This window comes from Microcaecilia unicolor, chromosome 1 (assembly GCF_901765095.1).
Source record: "Microcaecilia unicolor chromosome 1, aMicUni1.1, whole genome shotgun sequence".
In the NCBI taxonomy this organism is placed as follows: domain Eukaryota; kingdom Metazoa; phylum Chordata; class Amphibia; order Gymnophiona; family Siphonopidae; genus Microcaecilia; species Microcaecilia unicolor.
The window spans coordinates 602904127-602928568 of NC_044031.1; the positions used below are offsets into that span (position 1 = coordinate 602904127).

The 24442-nt window shown below is 39.8% G+C and overlaps 1 protein-coding gene across 3 annotated transcripts in view; it reads right to left on the bottom strand.

The window, feature by feature from the left end:
• Positions 1–24442, bottom strand: part of TRAPPC9 (trafficking protein particle complex 9) — a 1491395-nt gene that overhangs the window by 1201175 nt on the left and 265778 nt on the right. For all 3 annotated transcript variants that reach the window (XM_030219557.1, XM_030219566.1, XM_030219550.1), the window contains one exon: positions 23142–23274. In XM_030219557.1, the coding sequence (XP_030075417.1) occupies positions 23142–23274 (133 nt within the window). The remainder of the gene's footprint in view (positions 1–23141; positions 23275–24442) is intronic.

Consider the following 24442-nt stretch of genomic DNA (forward strand, 5'->3'; position numbering starts at 1 on the left):
GTTGTTCCATGTACAAGTCTTCAGTTATATCTCCGTGAAGAAATGCTGTTTTCACATCAATGTGGTTGACTTGCATGCCTTTTGAGACTGCAATGCTCAGAAGTGTTCTTATTGTCGTGTGTTTCACTACAGGTGCAAACACTTCATCAAAATCTTCTCCATATTTTTGAAGATATCCCTTTGCCACTAATCTGGCTTTATACCTTTCCACTTTTCCTTGTGCATTCCTTTTTAACTTGAATACCCATTTGCATCCTATAGCTTTCTTGCCAGGAGGTAATTTTGTAAGAATCCAAGTATTATTTTTATCCAATGCATCAATTTCTTCTTGTGCAGCTTTATGCCATTCAGCAGCTTCTTCTGCTGGCATTTTCTCAATCTCATCCCATGTTAAGGGCTCTTGAGCTTCTGCTGACTTTGTTAGGTAAGACAGTCTTGGGGGTGGAACACCTTTGTTTTCCCTGGATGAGCGTCTGACAACAGGTTGGTCTGACCTTTCCGCATCCTCTAAATCTGAGAGTCCTTCTCCAATTGATTCCCCTTCTCCAACTGTACTGTCTTCTTCAATGATCCTTTCTGTGTCTGCTTCCTCTGCCTGTTCCTCGTTAGATACAGATGAGTTGCTTTCAGACATCTGCCTTGGTATGGCATTTATATACACTGGCATGTCTATTATGGTTCTAGTTTCATATTCTGGATGATAAGGCTCATCTGGGATAATCCAGCCTTTATCAACCCTTTTGTTTTCATCAAAATATGTAACATGTCTTATGCCAACAATGCCAGTTTTCAGATTCAAAATTCTATATCCTTTGTGTCCTGGAGCATAGCCAACTAAAATGCCCCTTTCTGTTGTGGAATCCAGCTTATGCCTTCTTTGCTTTGGTACATGAGCATATGCTGTACTTCCAAATGTTCTTATGTGTGACAGGTTTGGCTTCCTACCATGCCATGTCTCATGTGGTGTGCGCTCAGCGCCTTTAGTTGGCATTCTGTTTTGTAGGTACACTGCTGTGAGAATGGCTTCCCCCCATAGTCTTTTAGGGAGATTGCTATCTGACAGCATACATCTGGTCATTTCCACAAGTGACCTAAATTTTCTCTCTGCAACAGAATTTTGCTCTGGTGTATAAGCTACTGTTGTGATATGCTGAATGCCTTCTTGTTCTAGAAATGTGCGCATGCTTTGTGAAGTGAACTCACCACCATTGTCGGTCTGAAGAACCTTTGGTTTTCTTTCAAATTTATTGCTCACCATGGCTACGTATTTCTTCAGCATGTCTGTGACTTGACTTTTCTCTTTCAGCAAATAGGCCACACAATATCTAGAGAAATCATCCAAGAATATTAGCACAAATCTGTTATTTCCCAATGATGGGATATTAAACGGTCCACATAAGTCACTGTGTATTAAGTCCAGCACTTTATTACTCCTATTTCCTGTGTATGCAGGAAATGAGGGTCTCACACCTTTTTGAGTAACACAGTCTATGCATTTCTCCATTTTACCAGCATCTGCACTTATCTGAATGCCGGTGGCCAGTTGCTTACTGTAAAGATCCTGGATCACCTTAGAATCATGATGTCCCAGGCGGCGGTGCCAGATTTCCAGACTACATTTACCATCATTCTTCCTTACTTGCGCCATATGTGAGGCTTCACCTGAAATGCTCAGTTTATAAACATCATTATGCATAAAAGCTTCAGCATACACTTCATCATTTTTAGAGATTGTGCACTTACTGTTTTCAAAATGAATCACAAATCCCTTCTTATCTAATGTAGATACACTAAGCATATTGCAAACTGCTTGGGGAATATACAAGACATCACTTACAGGAATTTCTTTAACTTCATTAGACACTTTGCATTTTAAGAATCCAATACCTTTTGCTTGGATCTTAGCAGTCCCTGCGTTTGCAGTTTTAAGAATACCTTCCTCTGGACACATTTCCTGAAAGAAATCCTTACAATTGGTTAAATGGCATGTGCTCCCTGAATCCAAAATCCAAGTACTTTCATTTGAATTATTATTTACCATAGTCAAAGATTTTTCTGCCATTAGAAAGCCCTTGTGTTTATCTTTGTCCTTCATACATTTCCTGGTTTGAAAATTCTTTAGTTCCATTGGCTTAGGTGAGCTAGAGGGAGTGTTTTGTGTTTCCTTACACCATTTAGATACATGTCCCTCCTTTCCACATGAGTAGCAAATCAGCTTGCCCTTGGGTGGAGTTTTCCCATAGCTCCGCCTTCCTCTGTTCTTTGCCAAGAAATTTGTTTCATTTCTCTCTGACTGACTTTGAGAACACATCTCCTCAGAATCATTTATTATGCATTCCTGCCTTAGTTTTGATGTTGCCTGTTCAAAAGATTGCCCTTCAATGGCCTCATTTACAGACCTAAAAACATCAAACTTCTTTGATAGTGAGGTAAAAAGAAATGCTCTTTTCAATGCATCACACATGGGAATTCCTGAAAGTTCTAACTTTTGAAATGAAGACATAAGATGCATAATGTGATCATTACATTTACTTTTATCCCTTAATTTGGTTTCATTCAACTCTGCCAACCAAATTGGTTGCTGCTTTGCATATGTAGTTGCATACATAGTTCTCAGTTTATATAAAATGTCCTTTGGTGTATCTTTTCCCTCCACTAATATGGCTTGTTTCTCTGAGAGAGCTTCCAAAAGCATGCACTTCACATAATAGTTTGCATTGTCCCATTCAGCCATATTTTCAGCTGTTCTGTCTTGGTCTAAGCATATATTTAATCTTTTTGCTCGAAGGAGACATATGAATCTTAGTTCCCACTGCCGATAATTAAACTCAGTTAATTTAGGCACCTTGAGAGAATAGAACAATGGTGAATTTCTTCCCTCAGCCATTTTCTTAGCCTTCTGTCTGCTGTGTGGGGGGAGAGAGAGACAGACTGAATCTTTCCTTTAAAACTTAAGAGAAAAATGTGGCCTTTTTTTCTGCCTGGTAATATTTCTCTTCTTTTTCAATTCCTGGACTCTGGGCCCATAACCCTTTTGTTGGATTATTTGTAGTAAATAATTAGCAGATTTTAGTACACACAGCTTCAGCTTTAGAAATGTTAATTTCTTTCTTCATCTCTCTCTCATTCACCCCTGAATAATTCACTGCTGAGTCACTTTAAAGTTGAAGTAACAAAACATCTGTTTACTCACAGTTTGTAGTTAGATTATAATCAGACAGGCTTATATATACATATTACTATACATTTGTATTATCAGCTCCTTCCATGTGCTTAGATGGTAATGGATGCTCACACCATAGTAGATCCTCTCAGGTTAGGAGAGATCATGAGCTCCATGTGCTCCATGTGCTGCATGTGCTGCATCTAACCCCCACAGGAAGTTGCATAGCTGTGTGACCTCTCTAAGTAATTCACATCAGAGGTCACAGAGTAATCACAGAGAAATAATAGGTGACAGGCAATGCATGTAAAATACAATTACATTCCAACAGTTTTCCCTCATTCTCTGCCATTCTTCCATCTGTTTTCCCTCTTTTTCTCCCCATCCTTCCATGTTTTCCCTCTTTTCTTCGACGAGGCCCGCCCTAGCTCCCATTGCCGGCCACTGCTGCTTTTCCTGTTGAGCAGCAGGGCCGGCGCTACAAAAAGAAGAAGCGCTAACGGCGCTAAGGACGAAAAATGTTTAAAAAAAAAAAGGGCTGCACCGGCAGGCACGGTCTAGGCAGCCTTGAGGCACTGGCTGCTGGCTCCTCCCGCAGTGACGTAGGAGATGGGAGGAGCCTGCGAGCCAGCAGCCAATGCCTCAAGGCTGCCTAGACAGTGCCTGCCGGTGCCGCGCTTTTTTTTTTTTTTTTAAACATTTTTCGTCCTTAGCGCCGTTAGCGCTTCTTCTTTTTGTAGCGCCGGCCCTGCTGCTCAACAGGAAAAGCAGCAGTGGCCGGCAATGGGTGCTGGCGCTGGCGCTGGGCGGGCCTGGGCTGAAATTGGGTGGGCCTGGGCCCAGCCAGGCCCACCCGTAGCTACGCCCCTGGACTATACCACTGTTAATCGCTCTTTAATGACTACCCTGAAACTTCAAGTATACTTTAAAATTATCACTATTACTTTTAGGGTTCCTTTTATTTGGGCTTACTGCTCACTATACTGGATATACCGCCAGCACCTGCCCCCTTTTGCCACAGTTTGGTAAAAAGGGTCCTAAACCTGGAGCCACTGGTGGATGAGCAGTGAAGGGAGAGGAGGTAATAAACCATCACTACCGCCTATAGTGACAGAACCACCCTGTGGGGCTCATGTAAAATATCAGATTCATTAATGGAGGAGCCCATACTATTTAGTTCATCTCCAGAGGAATCGCTAGAAGAATTAATAACTCCCACCTTCTTCTGAGTTCTGCGATTCCTTCTAGATCTTCTATTTTTATTCTTCCAGGGATAAACGTATCCATGAGTATAATCATGCTCATCTCTTTTTTTTTTAATTTTATAGAAGTATTTATTAAGCATTGCAAAATCAATACAATAACCACTCAATGCAAAACAATATACAATGGCACACTTCTACTCAACCTTTCCATGAGAATGTAACAGTAATACCGTCAATTTGTTCTGTTATAATAAACACCAATTCTACTTCAAGCTCATCTCTTTTAAATTTAGCTATCTTCTGAGCTCTTACAGTTTATATTTTTCCATACCCTCCTGATGATCCTTAAATTGTACCTCACGTTCACTAGCAGGTATAGATTGCTTAAGTGCCTCCAGTTTTATATATAACTCAGCCCTCTGCTCATGCAATATTTATTTAAACGGTCCACAGTTAGTAATATTAGATCTAAGGAACAATTAGTAATTAAATCATTTATTAACATATTCTAAATTATCAAGGAACCTTATCTCTGTATATAAGCGCAACACCCGTAGGTTTCACACCTGATGACAGCAAACAAAACAGACTGTGTAGAGTGAGGACAGGAACTTTTTATTCATTTGTTGTGGTGGCCAGCTCCTTGTCCTTTGGGATTATAGCATTTTCCAAGATAGTGCTATGATATATATTGGATTATTGCTGGTATACGGAATGTGAACATCTCATGAAGATACCTGTGATTTCTTCACTTGTAATCTACTTCTGTGTGAAGTCACTGTGTTGTTTTCCTACTTGGAACTTTGTTCTAATTATCCCTGGTGAAGTCTATCAGCTATGGACAATTTAATGAGCTCCTTGGAGGCGACTGTGATGAGTTATTGCTAATTGGTGGTATGTCTTGTTATATTGATTTACTGCAGTTTAGAATAGGTAGGTATTTGATCTGTCTATTTAGATTTCAGGATTATGCCATGATGTGAGCCCCTAGGCAGCCACCTACACTGTGAATTCTGTGCACAACTAAATCACAGTCTCCACGGCCTGCCAGCTAGAAGCTCTCAGCTACAGTCTATCCTGCCTGCCCAATCCAGGTCGCAAGGCAGTCCCGCTGTAAGCTCTTCACTGCTTGCAGTCTATACAGCCCCTACAAGGCTTACAGTTCTATTGGTTTCCCAAAGACATGTGCAAAAAATACCAGACTATTAATATAGGTAATAAAACAAACTTTTTATTTGCATACTGACGAATTGGTAAATCTCAGCATACAAGGTGTGGTGTAAACTCAGCTGCCAGGAATCAAGCATTACAGGAACATATAGAACAGCAAACTCCAAAATCCTTCCGGCTTGTCTTCAGAGCTCTGCCTAGCTGCAGAGCTTCTTTTGCATAAAAACTCAGTAGTCCCAACAAAGAGATGTTAGTACAATAAATGAGAAGGTAGAGAGTCAGAGAAAAAGAGGTGCCAAAAGAGACAAAGAGGGGCATTTTCAATATGACGACTAATCCAAATAGAAAAGGTGGTCATTTTCAAAAAAGAAAAATGTCTGGGGTTTTGGGTTTTTTTTTTTTTTTTTAAAATACTGTTTTGAATAAGTTTTGTGCTTTGGATGTTTTGGTTTTTGGTTCATTTTAGATAAAAAATGCATAAGTGCAAAACGTAGAGATTCAGGCCATTGGGATGTAGAAGGAGCCAGCATGGTTAGTAGACTGGTACCCCTGACATCCCAGGAGAGCAATGAGGGCACTTCAGTGAATATCATAAAAATGCTCCCAGGTACATATCTCACCTTTTCTCCCTTATCTTGTCTCCTGAGCCCTCCAAAACCCACTACCCCCCCCCCCCCCACCATGTATACCACTACAATAGCCTATATGGGCCTATATGTGGGTACAGAAGGTTACTGGTGACTTTGGGAGGGCTCACAGTTTCCACCACAAGTGTGACAGGTAGAGGGAGATAAGGACCTGAATCCCACACTTCATAGTGCACTGCACTGACCACTATACTACTCCAGGGACTTGCATGCTGCTCTAACAGATCTAACATCTGAGGATGTCATAGAGGCTCGTAAGTCATATTTTTCATCACATTTTTTTAGGGGGGTAGGAGGGAGTCAGTAATCACTAGGGGGATATTGGGGGGGAGCGGTCACCCCTGATTCCCTCCAGTGGTGATCTGGTCATTTAGGGCACATTTTTGTGCCTTATTCATTATAAAAACAGGCCTAGCTCATAATGTCTTAGTTTTAGCCCCGAGCGGTTTTATTTTGTTCCATTAGGGCTGAAAAACGTCTAAGTCTTAGGAACACCCACATCCCGCCCTTAACACGCCCCCTTAAGATTTGGACACACTGCAGAAAAACAGCATAGAAAAAAGTCTGAAAAATAGGTTTTGATAATACCAATGACGAATTATGCAAATTTTTAGACATTTTTCTCTTTTGAAAATGAGCCCCATAGGTATTTAAAGATATACTTCAGCTCTGACCATCCTAGGCTGGCTCTCAGCCAATAGGGAAATCTCTGATCATGTATGGAAAAACCGTTTTCCAAGATGAGACCTCTCCTTATCACATGGGAAGGAATGTGAGGATTCTGGTTTTTACTTTGACTTAGCTCAGAATGCAATTCCGTTTTAACAAGAAGTATACAGTTTACTAGTATACTAATGTTAGCTAAAATAATATAATACACAGAAATATGTCATACCTAGGCAATTGCCTGGGCACCAGCTAAACTAAGCTACTGTACTAATAACATGGTACTAAAACTAAGTTACATATGAGTATGTGTGTATGTGTGTATACGTGTATATATATAAGTCAAAAATAGGTAATTTGGTATTACTTAGGTGACCGTCCAACTTCCACATAGTTTGATTTTTTGCAGTTCCCATCATGCTGTGCTTAAAGGCTTTTTTAGTTGTAGTTATAGATTGTTATATAATTGAATAAAGACTATATTTTTGTTTTCCTAAATTTAGCCTATATTGTTTTTTGTATTTACATTCATTTTTTAGGTTTGATTTTTGCTTTATCCCATTTATTTTTGAAGATGTTTAGTTTGACAAATAAAAGGAAGGTCCTCTCCACAAAAGTTTACCCAGTGTGCTATAAGTAGTTATTCCTGGAGTTACATGCACTTACATCTAGAACACTATTCTGTGCATAAATACTAGTATCACAAAAAAAAAAAAAGCATTTATTTTCAGCATTTATTTTTTAACGTGCCTACAATTAGCACGTGCGCTAACTGTATAGGCGCCTATAAGGATATTGTAGGCGCGTACACTGTTAATGTGTGTATTTATTTATTTATTAGGATTTATTTACCGGCTTTTTGAAGGGATTCACTCAAGGTGGTGTACAGTAAGAATAGATCAAACATGAGCAATAGACAATTACAGCAGTAAAAATATTCAACTAACAATACAAAGTATGGCATGGTATACTATTTACTATGTCAACACAATACGTAATTGAACATTATAATTGATAGTGAAGGGTAAGGCAAAGTTGTAACATATAGATGGGTAAGAAAGTAGGAACAATTAGAAAGTAAGGTGACTGATTTGAAGAAAGTTGCACATAAGGTCAGAAAGGTGGTTAAATATTAACTCAGCTTGAGTAGGAGTGGATAAACATGTCCCGCTGCAGTATGTGCAGCCCGAGTCAATCCTTGTGTGTGTGAGTGAGACTAACAAGTTAGTTACTTTTTCCATTAAAGGCCTGGTTGAAGGGCCAAGCTTTCACCTGCTTTCTGAAGAAGAGATAGTCTTGTGTTAAGTGGAGCCTTTCAGGCAGTGCATTCCAGAGTGTGGGGGTTACTCTGGAGAAGGCTCGCTTGCAGGTATCACATCGTGTAATGTCTTTTGACGAGGGTGTGCTTAGTGAAAGCCCTTGGGAGGACCTTAGTGTCCTTGGCGGTATGTGGAGGATCATTCTATTCTTCAAATACTCAGGGCCATTTTCTTTCAGGGCCTTGAAGATCAGACATAAAGTTTTAATTTAGCCCTGTATTGTACTGGTAGCCAATGAAGATTTTGCAAAAATGGTGTGATGTGGTCACCGCTTGCAACCTTCTATGAGTCTTGTTGCTGCATTCTGAATCAACTGGAGCTGGTGCAAGCCCTTTGTAGTCAGACCATTGTATAGTGCATTACAGTAATCCAGTCTTGATGTTACCATGGCATGCACAAGTGGGATAAGATTTACCTTCTCGATATAAGGAGAGAGGCAGCGTAGCTGTTGCAAATACTAGAAGCAGCTCTTGAAGGCTGCTTGGATTTGGGGAATCAGAGTAAGTGTTGAATCTAACTATACTCCAAGGTTTCTGACTTGGGATTTGAGGGGGAGTTCTTACTTCCCAAAAGGGATTTTGATATCAGGTATATATCCACTTGTGTTAGGGACCCAGAGAAGCTCGGTTTTACTTAAGTTCAGGTAAAGTGTGTTCTGTTTAGCCCATTCTGGAACTGATGTTAGACAGGCAATCAGTTTATTCAAGGCTGTAGGTAAGTCAGGCTCAACAGGTATGAGTAGCTGCACATCATCCGCATAGATGTAGAACTGAGTGTCCATTGACCGAATCAAGTGGTCACAGGGAGAATTTAATTAGAAAATGGTATGACCATGAGAGGTGTTATTTTGATACTGTTACCCCAGAATTATGGGATGTCAACCACTTTGTAGAATACCAGGTCTAGTATGTGCCTCTTTTCATGGGTTGGCGAATTGATCACCTGTGTAAATCCTAGTGCTGTCATTGTGTCCAGAAAGGCAGCTGTGGTGGTATCTGGGGTTTTGATGTGTAGATTGAAGTCTCCCATGATCACCAGCCTAGGGTAATTCAGGGTCACTTGAGCAATCAAGTCTAGGAGTTCTTGCACAGATAATGTGTCGTTAAGAGGTGCTCTGTATACCATGAGCAGCCACATTGGTTTCTCCTCTTCAAGTTGGATTAAAAGAGATTCTGATCCATGTAGCTGGGGGATGGATATTCTGCGCAGTTTGATTGTGTCCCGAATCAAGACTGCTACCCTTCCAACCTGTCTTCCTGGTCTTGGTTGATGTTGGATGTTGAAACCTATTGGGCATAGTTCAGCCAGTGGTAAACCTCCACTTTCATCTAGCCAGGCTTCGCTTATTCCTAGGATGTCAAGACGCTGTTCATTTATGGCATCACGGATCACCGAGGATTTCTTTCCAGCTGATCTGGCATTCAACAGTACTATAGTTCCCAAGGGCGGTCTGTGGGTAGCTTTGGTGTGGCAATGAGGTGATCTTTTAAGTACTGTTATGTAGGTGTATGACCTTTTTGCCTTCTCTTTGGTTGGTAGGGATTATGGTTTCCTCTCCCACACACCACTGGAATGCTTACATGACACATTTTTTGTGTAAGAAGCTAGTTAGGCAAAATTTCACTGGGTGATGCTGTAATCCATTCTTTGGAGTACACCCTGTAGATCAGCAATCTTCCTAGTTGGCAATGCAGGGTTATGGCTTTAATATCTGAAAGAACTGACCTTTTTAAGGTTTAAAGTTGTAAATTCAGACCTGTGAGATCAAAGTTTTCCATCAAATAGAGAAACAAATGGCTGCACTTAGCACTTCTATGTGAAATTCTTGGAGACAGTGCATAGGTTTCCTTTAGTTTTAAGGAATCTAACAGATTCAGAATTATAGAAGTAGATTATATAGTTAAAATAAATTTTTTAACTCACGGATTGCAGGTATTAATAGAGTTTCTGGATGGTCCAGTTGATGCACGTTGTTGTATGCTTTTTCTTTATTGTCCCAGAGGAAGGATAGATGTAAATAAGGATCCAGCTCCAATCATAGGGCAAGAGGAGAGTTATTTAGGGGAGATACATTTTCCTTTCTCCAGCCAAAAATAAATGGAAGAAGTTCCAAGTAAAATTGAGGACTGGTGCCTCAACACAGATTGAGCAGAAGTCAGTAAAAGTTTGGGTTGTAAATAAGCTGAAAATGTAGTTATTTAATCTAAGTTGCAGAGCCTGATGTGAACCCAGACAGCCTGTACATGATTAACGCGCATTAAAAATGCTAACGAGCCTATAACGCGGCTTAGCAAAACAGAGCCCTAAATCAGGGTTGACATCATTTCAAATAAAATCATCTATACACTATATTCATACACTCCATTCTAAGTTTCTTCGCTACATAAATCATTTCTAGCCAACAAACTGCTGCCAAACATAACCTTTATATAACCTTTGTGCTGGGATTTGAAACAAAATAAAAAAAATCATTCTATTTTGTTACTCAATTGTCTTCTGTGCAGATATTAATGGGCATTCCTTGTAAGAGAACACTCTGCAATCTTGTACTTCATGAGAGGGTCTCAAAACTTCTCAGCTGGTTTTCCTTTGCCGTTTACAATTAGTACATATTGTTCTATTTCCATTATGTGCCAAATCATTCCACCAATCATCGATTTTTGAAGCTGTTACCATTTGCCAATAAACAGCAATCACCATTCCCACTGCTAGACATAAATAATTTGGAAGATTGTATTTATTTAGCATACACGGGTCAGGATTTGCCAGAAAATCAAGCAGCATTGCATCACTTCCTTAATTCAATTCAATTCAAATTAATTCTTGTATACTGCTATTATCCCCATTCCAGGGTTCGGTGCAGTTTACATTCTGGGTAAGGCAAAAACAAAAATCATCAGAGTGTGTTTAAGGTGATCTGCTTCCGCATACAGTTCAAACTCTTCTGACTTAAAAGTGCATTCATTCTGCAGCTCCTGAGTAACTCGCCACCCTTATCTCTACCTACACATAGTTTGTAACCTTTAGATTGTAAGCTCTTTTGAGCAGGGACTGTCCTTCCCCATGTTAAACTTGTACAGCGCTGCGTAACCCTGGCAGCGCTATAGAAATGCTAAGTAGTAGTAGTAGTAGTACACTCCTCCCCAGGATCTCTGTTCACTGGGAAACCTCTCTTACCTGTACCCTTCTCCTCCACTGCCAACTCCAGACTCCACCATATGCCTGGAACAGACTTCCTGAGCAAGTACATCAAGCTCCATCTCTGGTCATCTTCAAATCTAGGCTAAAAGCCCACCTTTTTGATGCTGCTTTTAACTCCTAATCCCTATTCACTTGTACAGTGCCCATGTATGTTTTATCATTCCCACTTTCGTAATTTCCTTATCCCTTAGATTGTAAGGACGTCAAGCAGGGACTGTCTCTTATATATTTAGTGTACAGCGCTGCAAATGTCTAGTAGCACTATGCAAATAATAAGTAGTAAGAGTAGTAGTAAGGGGGGGGAAAGGGAATGGGACTTGATATACTGCCTTTCTCTGGTTTTTGCAACTACATTCAAAGCGGTTTATATAGTATATACAGATACTTATTTGTACCTGGGGCAACAGAGGATTAAGTGACTTGCCCAGAGTCACAAGGATCAACGTCTGCTGCACTAACCACTAGGCTACTCCTCCACTCCAGTAGACATTCCAATGCCACTTTTTGTATCTCTCTATTTACTTCCATCCAAAACTCCATACATTTATTAACATTTCACCAAATGTGTGTACAATCACTCTTTTCCTCCAAAGCCCCTCCAGCATATGTCCAGTCTCTGAGGGAAGATCTTATTAAGATGCATGATCCATACACTTTTCCTTTAATTTATCTAAAGTGTCATTCATTACATAATTCAAATCCTTACCCAAGATAATCAGAAAAGTAGCCCATCTCCTCAGATATTTTGAGGTTTCTTGTAAAATTTGAACGTCTTTATTTGGTGCATATGAATTCACTAGATACAGACATTTTCTCCAATTTTGACTTCTAATACAATGACCCTCCCACCATTGTCCCTGAATGATCTCAATGGCTTGCCTATCTTATTTTTCCTACATAAAATTGTAACATCTGCAGTACTCATCTTACCAAATTAATGATACCTGTGATCATTCCATGTAGCCCTAATTTATATTCCTCCCCATTTCCTATGTGGGTTTCCTATAGGAGATATATCGTATTTTCACACATATAAGCCACAGCTAATACTCATTTTTACATTTTGCCTAGAGGAGTCGTGGCTAATAAAAGGGCACAGTTCATACACATTTCTGGTTATATAAATGTGCAGTAGACCATGCAATGTGAAGTTTATGAAAATCCAACAGCAACACAAAAGCTGTATATAAATATGTGTGGTTCAACTGTGCTATTAAATCAAAAGTGAGGGGAGGAATACGCCTGGCATAAGCACACACAGGTGTTGTGGTAAGAAACAGCTCTTTTGTGCATGTCCAGACAAAAACAGAAATGTCAGCACACATCAACACCTGCTCTTCTGCACCTAAATTTGTGTGCTTTCACTTTGCTTTTTTGGCAGTGGCTCGTAACCCTCTCACATTAGAAGTAATTAGATTAAATCTTATCATCCCCCATTATTCTCATCCATTCAACCTTAAAGAATCTTCTCTAACAGATTAACCTTAAATGGACACTTCTCTCCACATTCTGTATCTTACACATAGTCAATCTATTTCTTCCCCAAAAAAGGGAGGAAAAAAACCCCAGGACATCTTTAAAGTAAACTTTCCCCCTACTCAAAACATAACTTCCCTCCCATTCAAAGGCTGCTGTTGCTGTACCTCCTCCAGAGGTAGGGGGGTGGGGCAGATACCATCTACATCCAAACATAGTATCATGCCACCCGTGGCTTCCCTCTAATCTCAGACAGTTGCATCTTTAAGCCCTTCAAACTGGTGTATAAAAAGGGATTATATTTTTTTGTCACTGTGAACTTTTTCCCAGACCAGACCATTCAGCCACTTTAGACCCCTCAAAGAGAAATTTAACTAAAAGTGTTATTTTGGCTTCTAAGCCAAATCGTTAGTCACCTGAAAAACAACAAAGAAGAAAAAGATAGAAAGAGCTCTTGCACTCTAATCCCCAAACCTCCTGAAGGAGAACATGTAATATAACCAGTGTCCAAAACACACAGACAGTGGCCTTTACAGCCGAAACACGATTCGTGTCGGGTTTGCTTTTATTGATTTGAAATAAAGACCTTGTTTAAGAAGACACCACTTGTGAGAGGACTCTTTTGGATCCACTGTCTGTGTGTTTTGGCTTTCATTTCACAGGAGTGGAGAGATCACCTTCTGTGGGTGTTGGCTTCATATAACCAGTGTCCAACATCATCTAGCTCCACTCAGTACATTCATGAGACATTCCAGCATCCAAACTTAGCCAGCTTTCTCTCAATGTCAGTAACACAGTAAGTGATGGCAAATGAAGACCTGAACAGTCTATCCAATCTGCCCAACTGTCACACATTACCAACTCATGATTAAATCAACAATGAATGTGATATTATATATCACGAGTCATTCTTTGGTGATTCTGGGACATAGACCTTAGAAGTCTGCCCGATTATCCTTATGTACCACCTACTGGAGTTGCTGTCAAAGCCCACTCCAGCCTATCTCAATAAGTCTTATCATTTGCAGGACCCAGACTATAAAAGTCTGCCCAGTACATTCCTCGGTTCCAGCTACTGAAGTTGCCATTGAAGCCCTTTCTAGCTTCTCCTAAACTTTTAATTTTTGTTTTATACCATCTGTTTTCTAAACAGATTTCCTCTGTGTTCACCCCACACCTTTCTGAATTCCATCACTGCTTTTGTCTCTACCACCTCCCTCAGGAGGACATTGCAGACATCAATCACTTTCTCCGTGGAAAAAGAATTTCCTGACATTACTCCTTAGTCTACCACCCCACAACCGCAGTTCATGTCCTCTAGTTTTACCATTTCCCCTTCGCTGGAAGAGATTTGTTCCTATACTAATACCGTTCAAGTATTTAAATGTCATGTATCCTATCTCCCCTGTCACTTCTTTACTCTAGGCTTTACATATTCAGGTCTTCCAATCTCTTCTCATATGTCTTTTGGCGCAAACCCAATATCATTTTTGTCACCTTCCTCTAGGCCGCTTCTAGTCTTTTTACATCCTTAGCAAGATACGGCTTTCAACACTGAACACAATACTCAAGGTGGGGCCTCACCAGCGATTTGTACAGGGGCTTCAACATCTCCTTTCTGCTGCTGATTACTCCTCCCTTGATGCAGCCTAGCATCCTTCTGGCCACAGCCACCAATTTGTCACACTGTTTTTTTCACTTTATGATCCTCAGACACCATCACCCCAAGGTCTCTCTCCTCGTCTGTGCCGATCAGCCTCTCACCTCCTAGGACATATGGCTCCCTTTGTAATGGTATCAGTTTATTACTGAAATATGTAGCATATTTACTGGATTATATATACACCAATATATTTGTGTATCTTTTAAAAATATATATCTGACACTGCAGCAGAGAAAATAGTCTCATTCCAAAAGCCCTCTTCCCTCTCCCTTTGGGGCCTCACCTTGCCTTTTCTCATTCCTTAAACAAAAGACTTAAGACTGCTTTAAAGTTTTAAATTGACTCTATTCCTCTGATCAACACAACAAAGATTGGACCTAACCAGAGGATGCAAAGAGACAGACAGGTGGGAAAGGTGTGAAGAGCCCATTGAAGACAAAGACTTCAGAGGGGAGACCATAAACAGGACATTTGCTTGTCAAAGGTATACCTGCCCCTCCCATCAGCTTTCAGACATGTGCAGAAAGGAAGGACTTATAATGTGGTCATGTGAACAGACTACATTAACCATAATGCCTTGCAAAATATCCAAGACATGCACACACCATGCTTCTCTGCTAACATTATAAAAGGCCTGGAAACAGCCCAGCTCGTCCTCTTGGAACCTGCCTCCTCTTCGGACCTGCCTCCTCTTGGGACCTGCTGCTCTCTTTGGGGTCTGCTGATGCCTTGCTCCTGAAACATGTGCTCATCAATCAGCTGGACCACAGCATGCTTGTAACAAGGACTTGTAAGTTAACCTACCGGCTACTTTGTTCTATTTTATGCACAGATTACCTGTAAAGATCTCTTAAAACCTACCTCTCGTGTGCAATTGTATATTAAATCAATCTTTTTGAAGCTAAAAATACAGTCTCTTTTTGTTCTGAGTATACTTAATTTATTTAATTTATTGCAATTATCACCTTTGGTGATTGGTGGAGAAATCAATATAAATACAGCACCTGCTCTTAAATTATAAGCAGTGGCGAGTTGCTCTAGAGCTAGTTTTCCCCAAAATAAATAATTTCTTGTAACATATTAATTTGTGGAGAACGTGGGCAGGTATTCTGTGCTAGTAGAATGAGGTAAATAGGTAAATTATATTTTTGTATTTTGCTGCTTTATAGAGAACTGAGTATCAGGTTTCATTAATTAAATTTCCGATTGATAAATTGATAAGGTTTTCAGGTATTCAGAATGCTGTGCTGGATGGATGTTTGGTCTTATTTAGGTACTTATGCACTCATGCACATTATGTATTTCATAATCAAATCTTTAGGCATGATCTGGCATAAAATAAAAAACAATTTTGCAGTTTCTTTTGAGGAGGACATAGATAACCCCACTTTGCCTAAGCAATGCGTAGAATCCTCTGGCCCTAATCCTTGGACCCATAATGTAACTGAAACAAAATGTGATTTATATTCAATTAAGGAAGGGAGCAAGAGAATTTCTGCATGCACTTGGTTAATGTGGACCATATATAAGAAAGCCTTAAGGGAACATGCAGAATTGAATGAGAAATTACTAGCCAAAGAGAGAGAATGTATGCAGATAGAGAATGAAAATGAGTTCTTAATCACAATGACTAGTTGCTTAAGTTATCAAGTAGATTCTCTTAAACAGCAAGTCCAACAGCAGGTAGCCCAAGAAAATCAGATGCAGACCCAAATTTCAGCCTTAGAAATACAAGCCAGCCAGGTCCCAGACTTGAAGCATTTAGTCAGAGAGTTATCACTGCAGACTCCCACTCTAGGTGAAGAGCATGCACATTGTCACAGGGAGATACAAACCTTAAAACAAAAGCTACAGGATTCTCGCTTGCAGGTTTCAGCCATTACGGATCTCCCATGTGCCCCTCCAGACCCAAATACAGCTACAGCCATGCCTGTTTCAGCTGTGGTAACAGTATCACAGTCCACACCCGTAGCAGGAGGTTCAACTAGAACCACTAGTTCCCAGGCCCCCTCACAGCATCCAAAACCTCAGCACATATATGCACAACCTGTTCTGCAGTCTAATTTAAATGCTCATGATTCAGCCATGATTCAGTCACCACCTGGGCTGCATTCTGATCTAAGCTCCCATAGAAGGGAACCTCTAATAAAGAAATCAGCTCCTCAGTATGTAGCTACTGAAAACCGCCAGCAAGCATGTGACATTTTAAACTCTCATGTAGCCTTGCAGATATTGCAGATAGCTAACAATAAAAAGAGAAATTTGCCGCCAGATAAACAGAAACTTATAACCGCAGGTCCTGCTGGACCAGAAACTGACATTCTGTCAGCCCTTCCTGCAGATTAATTCCTAGAAACATGAGGAGACGCATCCAGCCTGGACTGGACTTCTCCACAGCATGACCCACTCTGCAGATGGCAGGGAAATCCAGGTGCAATTTTTAAAATAGGCTGGACCGGAAAATAGAAAAAGTTTTTGCTTATGAACCTTTTGTAACACTGATAAGAAAATAAAATGTAGCTTCTATTGTTCTTTTAATTTAAAATGTAGCTTTTATTGTTCTTTTGATTTAAAATGTAGCTTCTACTGTTCTTTGAATTAAAAATGTAGCTTCTATTGTTCTTTTGAATGTTTAAGATTTAATAATGTCTCTCTGCAATAAGTAAGATTTAAAGATGTAGCTTCTATTGTGACTATAGTATGTTTGAGAAATAGATGTACCTAGATAATATTGTTTAAGGATTTCAGAAATGTCTTTTTTTTTCTGATGAGTGACTCCCACTGGAGTTGAAACTAAAATACTGGGTAAGAAGTTTTAAAAATGCCTCCTTATAATAGGTAACTCCCGCTGGAGCTGAAACTTAATATTGTGCTTTAATGTGAATTGACAAGATATGCTTATTTTTATAGAAAAGAAACTAAAGCTTAAGAAAATAAAGCCTGTCTGCACTGCACGCTGCTCGCATACAATGGTCTAAGATTATGGGAAGGAACTGTGAACAAGAGAGGGATCCCACACCAGAACCAGCCATGTGACCTGCTAAAATTAATGTGAAAGTGTCTTTCTGTCTTTTTCAGAGTTCGAGTTCTACGTACGAGATTAATATTTTTATGGTGCTAGTAATTAATATATATATATATGGCTATCTCAGATACCTGTTCTACATTTTAAAATAGATCTATGCCTCTTCTACATTTTTAAATGAATAGATCTATGCTGTTCTACTTATGAGATAGTAAATGAAACTGCTGTGGTAATCCAAGATGGATGCCACAGATATTGCTTTTGTGCTTTATTAATTTTGCTAATTGTTGCTTAGTTCTAAATGAATGAAAATGCTTTGGCAAATCCAAGATGGATGCCGCGTACGTTGCTTTTGTGTTCTTGTGCTTTATTTGCAGGTTAAGCTCAATCCTGGATCTGGAATGGACGATCGGAGACCTAAAGGCCTAATAGAGTTCTTTGTTTGTTTGTTATGTGGTCTCCATGTTACATGTTTGTTTTATGTTATGGGGTACACAAGAAACTATAAGCAGACATTAATAGACCCTCCCTACTAACAGTCCCTCCATTAGTTCACATTGTCCAAGAAAAAAAAAAAAGAGACCATTTTCACTGGCAGGCGAGCTATAGAAAAGAAAACCATGTTCACTATTATTGAAGCTATGGCTACCAATTGATATCTAAGGTTATATATTCACATGTGTATATTTGAAATTATGAGCAAAGGTTTCTCTTTACATGATCTATCAGGTACAATCAGTACAGGGAATGTTTCTGACCTTTTTAGTTTATTCTACATTACAGCCAGTACGTGCAAAATGCTCTCTCTGGAATGAAATATTGGCTGTGTGCAAAGCACAATTAACATATCTTTTCTAAATTCTTTACAACATTAAACACATGAGTATTGTCTATTAAAGTGCAACATTAAACACTGCTAAAGCAGATAAATATGGTAACCTTTTACCACACTCATTACCCATAAAAGGTTTCTCTCTGAAAAATAAAAAGTTTCTCTCTGAAAGGTAGTTCATGGCACTATACCATGACTCTGTTTTTGTTTATTTGGTCAATGATTAAGTAGATATTATTGCATAGGATTGATAGGAATAATTATTTTGTGTGTAATAGTAAATTATTATAATTGCATACATATGTCTTTCTTGTTTCTAATGAAACAGTAGTATAATAGCTCCACATTTACACTCTTGCTTATGTATTAGCCTTTTATCACTGGTGTGAATACCTCAGTTAGCCTCTGAAATAGAAAATATAGGGAAACATTCACAGTGTTAGGAAACATTCATTGAATATTTTTCCTTGGAATGTCAAATGCTGAAAATATGACTGAATAGATTGTTCCACCCCATTGTGGTGGTAAATTGGTCAATTGTGCACTCTCATGCTATTGATCTGGCTAGCATACTGGGTAAGATATCCTGTGGCACAAACTTGGGAGCAGCCTATGCCCCTGAGCAGGTGACACAAACAGAGGTGGTCTCTGGAAATAGAGCAAAATGACGCTTGTGTGGCTGAAGTCATATAAAGTGTACTTGCAATCCTATTTTAAACCAGAGCAAAGCCATACTCTGCCACCTGACTGAACGGAAGCCTAATGAAACTGACCACAGAGAACTTAATCCTAGCTACCTAAATGTAAGTCATGAGTAAACAAAAGTAATAATGATGAGTCTTTTTGCTTATAACAGTCATATTCCAGCTAAGGACATATTCCAAGATTCATAGTGATGTGACATAGTAAATGACGGCAGGAAAATACCTGCACGGTCCAGTCTGTTCAATGTCCATTATTAAAAGATTCACCTCTCCCAATACACATGCCCATGTAAACAGTTCAGTATCTTTGCTATTGTTCTTTTTGAAATTATGCTACTGTACTAGGGTAGAGTTTTTTTTTTAATTTTAGCTTTTATAGTTCATTTTATGGCTCCTCATTCCAATATATTAAAAATTTATTTTCACTCGGAGCCAAGAGAGGGAATGTAATGGTATCAGTTTATTACTGAAATATGTAGCATATTTGCTGGATTATATATACACCAATATATTTGTGTATCTTTTAAAAATATATATCTGACACTGCAGCAGAGAAAATAGTCTCATTCCAAAAGCCCTCTTCCCTCTCCCTTTGGGGCCTCACCTTGCCTTTTCTCATTCCTTAAACAAAAGACTTAAGACTGCTTTAAAGTTTTAAATTGACTCTATTCCTCTGATCAACACAACAAAGATTGGACCTAACCAGAGGATGCAAAGAGATAGACAGGTGGGAAAGGTGTGAAGAGCCCATTGAAGACAAAGACTTCAGAGGGGAGACCATAAACAGGACATTTGCTTGTCAAAGGTATACCTGCCCCTCCCATCAGCTTTCAGACATGTGCAGAAAGGAAGGACTTATAATGTGGTCATGTGAACAGACTACATTAACCATAATGCCTTGCAAAATATCCAAGACATGCACACACCATGCTTCTCTGCTAACATTATAAAAGGCCTGGAAACAGCCCAGCTCGTCCTCTTGGAACCTGCCTCCTCTTCGGACCTGCCTCCTCTTAAAACTTGCCTCCTCCTCTTGGAACCTGCCTCCTCTTGGGACCTGCTGCTCTCTTTGGGGTCTGCTGATGCCTTGCTCCTGAAACATGTGCTCATCAATCAGCTGGACCACAGCATGCTTGTAACAAGGACTTGTAAGTTAACCTACCGGCTACTTTGTTCTATTTTATGCACAGATTACCTGTAAAGATCTCTTAAAACCTACCTCTCGTGTGCAATTGTATATTAAATCAATCTTTTTGAAGCTAAAAATACGGTCTCTTTGTGTTCTGAGTATACTTAATTTATTTAATTTATTGCAATTATCACCTTTGGTGATTGGTGGAGAAATCAATATAAATACAGCACCTGCTCTTAAATTATAAGAAGTGGCGAGTTGCTCTAGAGCTATTTTTCCCCAAAATAAATAATTTCTTGTAACACCTTCGGTTTCTACTCCCCAAATGCATTACTTTGCAGTTCTTTGCATTAAATATTAAATGCTAAAGGTTTGATCATTTTTCTAACTTTTGCAGATCCCTTTTCATATTTAACATGAAAAGGGTAAACAGAAGTTATGTGCTTTAATGAAGATTTATCTCATGCCACCTCCCAGTGTTGTTCAGCAATGTCCCATGCCTTAGAAGAAAATGACAGGTCATCCAGGAAGCAGAACTTGAGAATTTTCTGAATTAGCTTTACCTCTGTAAAAAATATGCAACTGCCCATCCAATTTGCAAGTGCATTGCTAATGCTATCTCATGGGAATGCAATCACATTTTCACATTCTACACTAACATTCTGATACATCCAAATTGGCTGATCTTTGTATTTTAGCCCCCTATCTTACATGCTGCAAGCAAAAGAAGCTACATGTTTTTAAAGTCTAGTACTTTGGCTAGAATGGAGAATGGTCTGCTATACAGGCCTGATTTCTGACTGGGAACCCAGTGTGCCTTTTTAGTAATGAGGTCCAGTAGACATCCTGGTGGTGGAAATAGCACCTTAAACATTTTTTCCAAAAAATATTCTAGGTTAGTTTTCTCCATTCCTTCTGAGACACTCAATTTCCAAATATTATTTCTTTGCCAGATGGTTAATTTTGCCTAGGAACTTTTATATCACAGTATCATGTTGGATCAAATGCATGTGTATTATTGACCATTCATCCTCAGCTTCTGAGACAAGCTTCAACTCTCAATCTTTTACACTGTCTCTTTTAGTTTAGACTAGACCCCACAAAGTTGGATTGGGATCGGAATTTTTCATGTATTACCGTATTTTTCGGACTATAAGACGCACCGGACCAAAATTTTTTCCTTTTTCCCTCCTCTAAAACCTAGGTGCTCCGGTGCGTCTTGTCCAAGTTCGGGATCGCCCTCCCCCGGCCCTGTCACCACTTCTCCCTACTCACGTCACGCGATGTTCCCTGGTGGTCTAGTGATGTCGGGGCAGGAAAGAGCCCCCTCTTTCCTGCCCAGCGCGCTGCTCTCCGTCCTCCTGTATTCTGCCTGACGGTCTCGGCGAGATTCAAAATGGCCGCCGAGAATTGAAGTCTCGCCGGCCATTTTGAATCTCGTAGAGACCGTCAGGCTGCATACAGGAGGACGGAGAGCAGCGCGCTGGGCAGGAAAGAGGGGGCTCTTTCCTGCCCCGACGTCACTAGACCACCAGGGAACATTGTGTGACGTGAGTAGGGAGAAGTGGTGACAGGGCCGGGGGGAGGGCGATCCCGAACTCGGGGGGAGGGCGGGCGGGAGGGAAATCTCTACCTTCGGACTATAAGACGCACCCCCCATTTTCCTCCCAAATTTTGGGGGAAAAAAGTGCGTCTTATAGTCCGAAAAATACGGTACCTTTGTTTCTAAAATCATCACAGTCTCAAAACTGTATGAAGAACAATTGAAGATATTAGGTATGGCTATTGACCAACATCTAACTTTTGAGCCTCTTCCGAACCCTAATGCTATCTTTAGTATTATCACAGATCAATTATTGCAATGCTGCTTATGTGGGATGTAAGAAAGCTACAAACAGCTCAGAACACAGCAGTACAACTCTCTCCGAATAAGAGCCAGAGTTGCTTTTAAACTATGTGTATTTATCTTTCAAATATATGATATGGCCCCACAGTACATGCAGCGTTAAGTTGAGCTTCCTCTTCCTAATTCAGTCCTGGGGACAGAGACTACTTATTTCTTCACTTCCCCAGCTGCAAGAAAGTAGTTAATAAATTGGTTCTTATTACTGGGTTTACATAACAGGGTACCAAGTGGTGAAATTCCCTTCTAAAACAAATGTGAGAACAACTATATGAGTTTCCATAAAATATTAAAAAGCCTTCCTTTTCAGAAAATTTCAACTACTGGAAAGTAAGCAATAATGCAATTTTGCTGTTGGTATAAGGATAACAGGCAAAATGAACTCTATATGTTTCACAGACTGTGGAGGAGTAGCCTAGTGGTTAGTGCAGTGGACTTTGATCCTGGGGAACTGAGCTCGATTCCCACTGCAGCTCCTTATGACTCTGGGCAAGTCACTTAACTCTCCATTGCCCCTCGTACAAAATAAGTACCTGAATATATGTAAACCGTTTTGAATGTAGTTGCAAAAACCTCAGAAAGGCGGTATATCAAGTCTCAGTTCCCTTTCCCCTTTATTCTGCAAGTTACTCTACATGTTATCTATAAAGTTATTTCTCTTTCTATATCATACAGTTTTATTAATCAAATGTATGCCACATTGAATGAGCCAGTCTGGGATAATGTGGGATATTAAATGACAAATAAATAAATAAACTACCCCACCACCACTCTCCCATCCAAATCAGAGACAATGCAGATGCGTGCAATCACACACACACACACACGGGTTTGAAAGCATTCTATGCATCATGTTCCACTGTTTCCCTTCAAAGTAAAAGGGCACTGCTTGCTTCAGATAGACTTGCATGGGAAACAGGAGTCTGATATCATTAGCCTTGACCAACTAGAAACAGTACTAGAAAAATATGCAGAGCCCCTTAAGTACTGTATATGAAATGAAGCTAGTTTGTTTGGACTGGATTTACTTCTTACCTTGGCAGAGAGGTACTGATCTGCAGTCTTGGCAAAGCAGGAATAACCTCAACTGTGGAACCATTGGTCTTCAGACCCGGAAGGTTTTCCAGCAGACAGTCACTAGACACACCAAATACTGAGGTATGATAACCTGTGATTTAGGAAATTAAAAAAAAGAAAAAGATCATTTTCATGAATATCCAAGAAAATTATAATATAACTTGCAAGTCCTGTATTGAAGAACATTACAATACTAAAGATGCAATCACACTTTATGCTATGAGTTTGCCATCTTGGGCAGACTGGATGGACCATATAGGTCTTTATCTGCCATCATCTACTATGTTACTATGTAATTGCTGCACTGCTTACAGCCAATAGATCACCTCTTTTGGAGTTATCATCACTATTGTACTTCAGACAGTTGCTGAAATTAACTGAGAAAGAACGCTTTCTGGGCGGGGAACTTTAATTTGGGGTTGGGTTTCCAGGTAGATAGCTTCAACTGAGGGGAAAGGGAGAATTCCAGGAGGGAAGATTCAATAGGGGGGCTTCTGGGTGGGGAACAAATTTGTGGGGCTGCTGAGTGCGGGAGGCGGGGGTGTCCTGATTTGGGGAGGGTATCAGGAGGGACCATCATGCCTCTATGGCTGGCCCCTTTAAGAGGTGCCCAGAAGCATCGCCCACGGCTTAGTGGCCCGATGCTGCCTAGATAGTAAAATTACAACTGCTTACAAGATTGCACACAAGCAGTGTTAGACATATTCCACAGAAGATACTAACCTGAGGGTATTCACTATTGTGGTAACTTATTGTATGCTAAATGCTCCATTTTTACCACACCTTTATAATTACTCCCAAAGTGATTCACAGTTGTACAGTTACTTAGATGACAAACAGATAATCTGTTATATATCCAGGCTTTTCTCCTGCAGGGTCACTAAATGTGCCAGTAATTAATGCATTAACTGTATTAAAATAAAATAAAAAAAAGATTATGTGCTACATGGCAACACTAGCCCTGGTAGAAGTAACAATAATGTGGAGATAGATAGATAAATAGAGTCTACAAAGGGAATGATCATAGGAGGACATATGGAGATGTAATGATGTCAGTGAAGATCATTTTAAAAATGCTTAATTTTGGAGGAAACACTGTCTCTTTTCTGCTTATTCAGAGACACGTTGTGCGTTTAAACCAACCCTGAGCTCCAGATTTTGACTGTTTGGGTCCTTGATGCAAAAACAATTGGAGTGAAAGTAAAAGAGAATCATTCCTTCTTATATGGCAGGAGGCCTAGGGGGAAGAAATCCCAACA